The sequence below is a fragment of the Amphibalanus amphitrite genome, unplaced genomic scaffold (genome assembly GCF_019059575.1).
Source record: "Amphibalanus amphitrite isolate SeventyFive unplaced genomic scaffold, NRLGWU_Aamphi_draft 001411F_arrow, whole genome shotgun sequence".
Taxonomy (NCBI): Eukaryota; Metazoa; Arthropoda; class Thecostraca; order Balanomorpha; family Balanidae; genus Amphibalanus; species Amphibalanus amphitrite.
The window spans coordinates 37,609-47,768 of NW_024882904.1; the positions used below are offsets into that span (position 1 = coordinate 37,609).

A 10,160-nucleotide genomic window follows, 5' to 3' on the forward strand; every position below is an offset into this window, starting at 1 on the left:
GCGATCGAGGAGTCACTCACTGTCTTTCACAATGGACTCGATCACTGCGGTGTCTAACAGGCAGTATTCCGCTGATCCGGACATTGTCCAACTGCGTAAGGAGACAGCCCACCTCAGACGGCGAGTTCAGGAGCTGGAGCGAGGGGAGCAGAGGCTGGCATGCCTGTTTTTTCTCCGGGCCGGCGGTTCAGACGCACACCCAGCGGGACCAGGCAGTGAGGCAGATTCAGTCTGTGGTGCGACAGTATCTGAACCACACCCTGGATGACAGGCAGGTCAAGGCCGTCATAAGACTGCAGAATGGAAAGATACTGCTGGAGTTTACCTCCCTTGCAACAGGCTCCAACAGACATCCTTTTCCGGTCAAAAGCAAGGCTGAATGGTTCCGGCCTTTCTATCGCCGAATCACTTATGCCACGCAGGCAGGCCATGTTTTTGGAGCTGCTGAGAATGAAGGAGGGGAGGATCCACTCGGTGTTTACCAATATATCTCACGACAGTTGCCGGCTGGCCAAATGCTATACTTAAAAAACGAAGATAGCTGGTCATCGCTGAGCTGTAAGCCAGTTTTTTAATGATACAATTGAACATTCTCCGGGTAGTGCCTCTCTTTGGTTGCAAAAAGGAAATACGCCTGACTCCCCCAGCGCTTGGGGAGAAAGGCCCGGCTTAGCCAAGAGAAGTATTAAAAAACGGAATTTGATTTGTAGGTGGGGTGGAGGGGAACTTAATCGTGTACCAATTTCATAACCCTAGATGAATACATTCAAGGTCAGGTGAGGTTAAACGTGATCAAATTTAACAAAGTGACTATTTTGCGTTTATACACCAATAGGCAATAGCTCTAAGAGTTACCGGCCGATTTTCCTTTTTTTCTTTATTCGATATTTTAGGCATGTTAACCCTCGCCCGTATAGGGGGGGGGGGGTCGAACGGACCCCCCCCCCTATGGTTTTTCGCGAATAACTCGCGTAAAAAGCGGCCGATCGCGACGAAACTTTCAGTACCCTCGCGTTAATCAATTTTACATCTACTCTGAAAATTCCATGACCCTGACCCCAATGACCTTTGACCTGTGACCTACTTTTCGAGACCATGTTTGGCCGGAATCGCGATTCGGCGTATGTCGGCTCGCATTAGCCGCGCGTTTGCAGTCTTTTCGTGGTTTCAAGCGTTCAAACATGTGATATGATGTTGCCCCCATGCGTTAGAGTGGGTGTCAAGGTCACCTGAAGGTCAAGTCAGGTCATTGACCTTTGATGACCTCGGTACACTTTTTCGAGTTTTACATGTTTCTAGGTCAGTTTTTGCAGCTGAATTCGAATTTAGCAACCATTTGAACATTTACGAAGTAGTTTTGGTGCCTTCGTAACATGTTACGAAGCTATCAGAGGCGGTTGACACCTACTAGGAATACCCGGCAGGATCCCTACTGGTTGACCTGACCTGACCTGACCCGACCCGGACTAAATGCATGAAGACATCATCTGTGATCAAAACTAACATGATATTCGTGATCAGCACCCCGAAAAACCCCGTAGCAGCCACACTTTACGACGTTCTAACAGGTCCCGATTTTCCCGACTTTTGGGTCATTGACCTGACCTGCAAGGTCAACCAATGACCTAGGACCTTAAAATTAGGTATCATCGGCTTCCTCTTGTCACGGGCAACACGCTCGTTTTTTCCGCGAAGCTCTAGCTCGATCAGGGGCGAAACGGCAAGGGGGGGGGGGTCCAACGGACCCCCCCCCCCCCTTATACGTTCTCGGCTGGAAAAACACCAATACGGGCGAGGGTTAAGAGAATCTCTAGTTAATCTAACCAAAAATTTGGCAGTTAGTGGCCTGCTAAGAGTAAGCTGTCGCCGGCAGAGTCGTGGGTCGGCCGACGCGGGAAACGTTTCAGTCACAATGTTGTGTTTGCACCTTAATAATTCAACTTTTTACTAATTTATTTTCTTTTTTTTACCATAAGATTGCCTGTACATTTCTAAGCCTTCACACAAGATTTGATGCGGATCGATCATAATCAGCGGTAAGAAGCGCAGTGCAAAGATGAAACCGTCCCGCGCCGGCCCGGCACAGTCTACCATTCAGGTGGCGAGTATCGGCCGGCGCCGGCCGCCGCGCCGCCCCGGCAGGATGTTTGATTTTACACCGCTATTACTAAAAAAAAATTGTGGACTGATTTACCTATTGCTTGCACGGGAAGATTCGCAATTTGATGTTGGACAGGTACTGAAAATTTGACGTTAATATAATGATTGCGGCGTGATTTATTCGCGAAAACAGGTGAGATTGGCGAAATCCACCCCCTTCCACTGCGCGTGCACGTTACACTTCTTGTTGCTATATCATCTTAAGTTATCGTTGGCCCACTCTAATCTTCTCAGCACGTGTGCCTTAGGTGTAGTGGAAGACAATACCGTAAAGTGGGGCTATTTGAGACAGTGGGGCTATTTGAGACAGTACGGCAATGGCTTCGTAAAATTGCTGTAAAATTAAAACCGTTTGATATTTTTGATCAATTTTTGCTCAGGTAAATTTGGAATTTTGCAATGAATTCCATGGATAGGGTTTTTGAAAATTTTGAAAAGTTCTGAAAGAAATTTGGCATTAAATGAGAAATACAGAAAACCCACAATTTAAGTTATACGAAAAGCACCCCTACCTGCAGCTTAACCCGCGCCCGGCTGGGGGTCCTGGATTTCCACGCCCTGCTGGGGGGGGGGGTGTTTGAACACCCCCCCTTCTAACTCGGCTCCTGAGCCACGTAGCGATACGCGGAAGGCGGCGTTCGAAAGAGCGTCAAAAATAATGACGAAATCACTTCGGTCAATTTTTTGGTCAGGTCAAAGGTCAGGTCACCAGAGGTCATTGAAGGCAAAATTTCGCCGATTTCCAGGTCGAATGTCTAAAACTTCCAAGAAGCCAACGCATAACTCGGGAACCAATAGAGCTACAGCGCCGCGGAAAAGCGCATTCGATAGCCCTATTAACGCCCTTTCTGAGTAATTCTCTCAGATTTGACCTAACGTCAACGGTTTTGCCTGCAGGGGGCAAAAACTGCAAAAATGACCGATTTTTTCGGAAACAGTTTTTCTGCAATAACTTTTGACCCAAGCCTTGTACGAGCTTACTTTTACCGGCATCGTGTTCCTCTCGTCAAGACGCATCGAATGAACTATAACTTGACCTTGAAAGGTAAACTTGAAAATTTGACCTCAAGTCAAGGTCATGACCTGACCGGAAAGGGTCATGTTGCATATCAGTCGATCCGTATCGTCGAGCTGAACACATCTAAGGCGTTTTCATCGCTCTAGCATGCCTCTATCAAAAGTTATTTGCGAAAAACTGTTAGATACCATTCGTGACCTAAGATGACCTCAGGGCATAAACAAGGGTCACGGACACCATTTTCATGTTCAGTGTCTCTAAACCACTTGTAATTCGGTGTTTGGGAGTGTTTATAATGTCTTTCGTCCAAAACAGGCGCATTTCAATTTTCTCCCATTGACTTATAATGGGGAGGTCGCAAAATTGACCTGACCTTAGGTCATCGATATCAAAATTCTGAGATATACATTTTGTACATGCTATTGCTCTTAGCAATCGCTGAAAGTTTCAAAGCGATCGGTCACTCGGTGTAGCTATGACAGACATTGAAACTTTTTATGAGGTGAGGTCACTTCAAGTGACCTGGTGACCTGACCTTGAATGACCTTGGTCTGAAATTTTTCGAACATGTGTAGAATTGATGCATGATTAGGTGTACCAAAAACGGCGGCGCGGAGAGATATTCGCGAAAAACCACAAGGGGGGGGGTGTTCAAACACCCCCCCAGCAGGGCGCGGGTTAACATGGTTGTATGTATGTATGTATGTATTACAATCATGGACAATCCACACGGGGCGTGGCGATTACAGTCCAGAGTCTGAGACGGGTTGGAACAAAAACATGCAGGGGCAGTAGAACACAGGCATAACGATTTAATCACTGGACACTCACTCTCTATATACATACGGACAATTCAAGTCAGCGCGCCACACACGGCTGCGGGTACCCCCTCCCCCTGACATGAGTCAGCGTCGGGCGGTCGCGAACGCCGGACAGACTGCAGCCTTGGCCGCACGGGCGAATTGGGCGGGGCGCTGTTCGATGACACCGGGAGGCAGACTGTTGAGTAGCGCCGCGGCCCGGTAGCCGAACCGTCGCTTGCCTGTCTCGAGCCGCGAGCGTGGGAGGTGGAGAAGGTGGTCTTGCCGGGTGGACCTCTTTCGCGCGTCACTGTTATAAGTGAACATAGTAGCTAGTTCTTCGGGCTCGCCGTTCCTTATTATTTTCTGAGCAGTTACGAGGGTTTGAATATCGGCCATAGTTTTCGGAGGTATCCATCCAAGCGAGTCGCGGAGGCCAGAGACGTGGTCGAATTTACGGCGGCCGAAGATGACCCGTGCTGCGAAGTTCATAATTTTTTGGAGCCGGTCAAAGTTTTTCCGGGAGCCATTTCCGTAGACAGTGAGGCAGTACTGGACGCGCGAGATGACAAGTGCCGTCACGATCGTTTTGAGGATGCCGTCTGGGAGACAGTGTCGTGCGTGGGAGAGGCCGATCAGTACGCCCATGCAACGACGGCTCAGCTCGGCTACGTGTGCCTCCCAGGTGAGTGCGCCGTCGAATACAACACCCAGGTTTCCCACCTGAGTACACGGCTGGAGCTCAGCGTCACGGAATGAGATTTTGAAGCGAGGCAGTTTACGTAGATTTTGTCGACTACCGAATACCATGAGTTGAGTTTTAGAAGCGTTGACTTTCAGGGCGTGTGCGCAGAACCAGGCGTTAAGTGACGCGAGTGATGCCTCCATGCGCGAGATGAGGCTCCTAATGTCGTCGCGTGGGCCGCTCACCAATATCTGGGTGTCGTCGGCGTACTGATAGGCGGTGGCATCTCCAGCAAATAGGGAAAGGTCATTCGAGAATATTGTGAAAAGCAGGGGACCCAGCGCCGATCCCTGGAAAACGCCCACGGTGTTTGGGAGCGGTCGGGAGGTCATCTTACGGCCGGTTTTGTCTTTCAGGGACACGCTCTGCGTGTGACCATGGAGATAAGCAGAAAACCAGGTCTCAATGCCGTACATTTCAAGTTTTTTGACAAGGAGTTCATGATTGATGACGTCGAAACATTTGCTGAGATCTATGAGGCACAGCATTGAGATCTCACCCCTATCGGTGGCGGCAAGGATGCTATCTGTGACTGACAGCAGTGCAGTCTCAGTGGAGTGCCGAGGGCGGAATCCGTGTTGGGTAGACGAAAGAAGGTGGTTTTGGGAGAGGTAGTGATAGAGCTGCCGATGGATTACACGCTCGATGATTTTCATGATAACGGGAACTAGGGAGATCGGTCTGAAATTGCTGGGGTCAGATGGGTTGCCAGACTTGAAGATGGGTTGGACGATAGAGTGTTTCCAGGAAATAGGTATGTCGGAACGGGTGATTGAGGTGTTTATGATGTGCAAAATAATGTCGCCAATGGTTTGGAAGCAAGTTTTTAACATCCGGATACATATAGCGTCGGTGCCACGCGCGGCGGAGTTTCGCATGCTGAACACTGTGTGTCCGAGTTCCCCGAGAGTGATGGCTCTCGGCTTAAAATAGCATGCGCCGACTCGGGGGAGACGTACGTTTAGGTCAGTATTGATGTTCTGGGTGCTCAATTCGGTGGCGATCCGGGGCCCGACAGAAACGAAGAAGGAGTTCAGGTCGTCGGGAGATAGGTCGGGCTGAATATTTGGACCATCTTTCTTTCCAGCGATCACTGATTTGATGCATTGCCAAACTTTGTTGACCCCACGCTCGCTGATCTCGTTTTGGAGGTCGTGACGGCGGTCTCGGCGCAAGGCTGCACGGACCGAGCGGTTGAGCGTCTTGTACTCGGGAGACTCGCGGCCTAGCCGGCGTAACGCGGAGCGACGCCGGGACATAATCTCGCGGGTAGCGGCAGATACAGGGGGTGCGGTAGGGTTTCTTATCAGCACATTTTTGAGGGGGGCGTGGTCATCGAAGACAGGTAGGAAGTTATCTAAGAAGGCCTGCCACTTGTCGCCAACCGACGTCGAGTTATATACTTCCTGCCAATCGACAGTCAGCAGCTCTAGGTTGATAGAGTGAACGTCCAAACGGTTAAACGATCTAGATTGGATGATAGATGGTTTTAAGCGCTGCTTAGGCACGTCGACGGTCACGTAGACGAATTTGTGTGGACTGAAGTGGCAATGGGCTACGCTACAAGAACGCACAAATTTTCGATTTTGTACAATACACACGTCCAAGAGAGAACCGGTAGTGAATGTTGATGTTGTCACGAGTTGATCCAGGGAGTAGTCAGAGAGGAACTCGCTAACGTGTTGACGGGCGGGAGAGCTAGCGCTCTTTAACAAGTCACAATTCAGATCGCCGCATATGACAAACGGGACATTTGGGTGGTCGATTAGGACGCGCTGAATTTGGGTTTCGAGGTCTGTGAAATCTGCACGCAGTGCGGTCGCGGAATAACGCGGCGGTCGGTACACCGAGCACACAATCAGATTGCGGTTTTTTGGTAATTTTAGCAACGCCCACTGCGATTCTAGTTGACTGTCAGGGCACTGCGAGCCTGGCGGCTTCAGCGCTACAGGCGTAATGTCCACTTTGGTTGAAGTTTTGGAAACTTTGCAACCGAATCTATCGTAACTATCGTTTTACTTATGGGTTAAGCACATTTTACATGAAGACATTATATATTGTTAGCGGTAGTGACAATTGTGTAACCCGATGTCTCAGAATCCCGATAATACCCACCTCGTCAAACCTCAACGTATACCAAATACAGCTGATGATTGTGATGCCAAGACCCTAAAGACAGGTGATATGATGCATCCTAAAGACTTACCGCCATCTGCCTAAGGTGTATCAAACGTTCGACCTAAGGAACACCGATAAATCGGCCATGGGTTCACGGCACTTTTAGCAGCAAGCAATAATTACACATTGTAACTTAACCCTCGCCGGCCGAGGGGGGGGGCGGGTGCCGCCCCCCCATAGGGTTTTTTCGCGATAGCTCCGAACACGCTGGCGATAGAAAGCTGAAACTTGGCATACCTGACCTTTGATCCAAGCTGCATCTTTTGACACCAACCGCATTTTTGGGTCAGGTCAGGTCACTGACCTATGACGTCATAAGTGAACCTCTGCACGGTCTTCAGATGTCGCAACTTCGAAACGCCCTCACTGCCAGAGGAGATGTCACAGGGAAATGAAACTTGCAGGATCTAGTATCCATTACGAGTCCCACAACTTGTATATCTCGGATTTTTCCTAAAGGTCATATGAGGTCAGGTCATTTTCGTGACCTCACCATTATAAGTCAATGGGGAAAAATGAAAACTGCTATTCTGGCGCCGGGAACGATCTCCAACTATCTCAAGCACACAGAATCGTGATTTGATGCACTCCTTGCAAGGTTAGATGCGTCACTTTTGCAATGTTGACCTTGCGTGACGTCATTTATGACGTCATCAAGGTCATATTAGTTTTTCGTCAATAACTCTTGATCAAATTGAGCTAGCGAGTCGGGAAAGCCACCAATGGACTCAGGAAGGCCTGCCGAATCGAGTGATATGCGACATGACCTCTTTCGACCAACTTCGTGACCTGGGGGTGCTGACCTGACCTTGACCTGAGGTCAACACCCCAAGTTGACCTGACCCGGACAAAAAGTATATCATTCGACGCGCCTGAGCGAGGCGAACACGATGCTGCCAAAATCGGCGCTCTGCGGCCGTTTTTCGCGAAGTTATTCACCAAAAACTGAACCGTGCCTTGGGCCACTTGACCTGACCTCAGAGGTCACCGGTTGACCTAGGACCTTAAAATCGGGTACCAATCTCTGCGTCTCGTAACGGCGCACACGCTCGTTTTTTCCGCGACGCGCTAGCTCCACCAGGGGCGAAACGGCGAGGGGGGGGGGGTCGTACCCGCCCCCCCCCCCCTCGGCCGGCGCGTATGTAGAAAACCAATAGGTCCGGCGAGGGTTAATACGACAATCCAGTTTGTGACGATATTAGTTACCTTTATGAATATGTGCATAGAATGTGTTTCATCAGTCACTGACGTGGTCGGTAATCGACCCATGTCTACTCTGGTTGACCAGAAGCACCATTGAAGGTTATTTATCAATAATATCATACATACTTACTGTTAGGTGAGCCTTCAGTACACATACGTACTTGATGCAGTGCGGTAACCGGTCATTCGATACAACATGCAGTGATCTAGGAAAATCGGTATAAAATCAAAGCCGTTTGACCTTTTTCTGTTATTTCTTCACAGGTTGATGTGCAATGGAACAATCGATCATGCATATAATTCATTCAACCATTCTGGAACCTGCTTTCCCTTTTTTAACCCGCGCCCGGCTGGGGGTCCTGGATTTCCACGCCCTGCTGGGGGGGGGGGTGTTTGAACACCCCCCCCCCCTTGTAACTCGGCTCCTGGGCCACGTAGCGATACGCGGAAGGCGGCGTTCGAAAGAGCGTCAAAAATAATGACGAAATCACTTCAGTCAATTTTTTGGTCAGGTCAAAGGTCAGGTCACCAGAGGCCATTGAAGGCAAAATTTCGCCGATTTCCAGGTCGAATGGCGAAAATTTCCAAGAAGCCAACGCATAACTCGGGAACCAATAGAGCTACAGCGCCGCAGAAAAGCGCATTCGATAGCCCTATTAACGCCCTTTCTGAGTATTTCTCTCAGATTTGACCTAACGTCAACGGTTTTGCCTGCAGGGGGCAAAAACTGCAAAAATAGCCGATTTTTTTGGAAACAGTTTTTCTGCAATAACTTTTGACCCAAGCCCTGTGCGAGCTTACTTTTACCGGCATCGTGTTCCTCTCGTCAAGACGCATCGAATGAACTATAACTTGACCTTGAAAGGTCAACTTGAAAATTTGACCTCAGGTCAAGGTCATGACCTGACCGGAAAGGGTCATGTTGCATATCAGTCGATCCGTATCGTCGAGCTGAACACATCTAAGGCGTTTTCATCGCTCTAGCATGCCTCTATCAAAAGTTATTTGCGAAAAACTGTTAGATACCATTCGTGACCTAAGATGACCTCAGGGCATAAACAAGGGTCACGGACACCATTTCCATGTTCAGTGTGTCTAAACCACTTGTAATTCGGTGTTTGGGAGTGTTTATAATGTTTTTCATCCAAAAGAGGCGCATTTCAATTTTCTCCCATTGACTTATGATGGGGAGGTCGCAAAATTGACCTGACCTTAGGTCATCGATATCAAAATTCTGAGATATACATTTTGTACAAGCTATTGCTCTTAGCAATCGCTGAAAGTTTCAAAGCGATCGGTCACTCGGTGTAGCTATGACAGACATTGAAACTTTTTATGAGGTGAGGTCACTTCAAGTGACCTGGTGACCTGACCTTGAATGACCTTGGTCTGAAATTTTCACAACATGTGTAGAATTGATGTATGATAAGGTGTACCAAAAACGGCGGCGCTCCGCGCCGCCGTTTTTGAGATATTCGCGAAAAACCACAAGGGGGGGTGTTCAAACACCCCCCCCCAGCAGGGCGCGGGTTAATGCATTACGGTACGTTTAAAGGGACTATCCCACCTTTGACATGGGGTTTGAGTTGAGATAGCCAAGTTTGCGGCGAGGTTCAGAAACCACTATCTATCTAGGTTGCAACCCCCGCGGCCTCTTGGTGTTGAAGAAATTCGTTCCTTTCATTTGAAAATGGGCCTTGTACAAGGCCCTATCTTTAACATGGAGCGACCGTTAGTGTGACGTCATCTCGTTTAGTCATTCTGATTTAAATGGGTTTGTTCGTTGAAAAATCGCTTAAAACTTGGTCTGAACTTTGTTGTGGTGCCTACAGAGTAAAAAGAATCAGCTTCATGACAGTAATGTGGCCTGGGGAAGGAGGTAATTTTGGGCTGTGACGTCACATATTTGAAAGTTTGTGTTTGAAATATGGGAAGCCTAAGATGTTTGATGAAAAATAAATGCCAGAACCGTGTTCCTGGTCATCCAATCTATAAAGTCGGGCACAATTTAACTGGTTTTAACAACATTTTAGAAGGTGGGATAGTCCCTTTAATG

The 10,160-nt window shown here is 48.6% G+C and overlaps 1 protein-coding gene across 1 annotated transcript in view; it reads right to left on the minus strand.

Annotated features, from left to right (window-relative positions):
- The window catches only part of LOC122372868 (synaptotagmin-15-like), a gene marked incomplete at its 3' end in the record, with an annotated part of 33,532 nt that extends 33,448 nt beyond the window's left edge, over positions 1-84 (minus strand). Inside the window, exon 1 of the mRNA XM_043350520.1 lies at positions 21-84. Coding sequence (XP_043206455.1) covers positions 21-84 — 64 coding nt within the window. The remainder of the gene's footprint in view (positions 1-20) is intronic.
- Between the last annotated feature and the right edge of the window lie 10,076 nt (positions 85-10,160).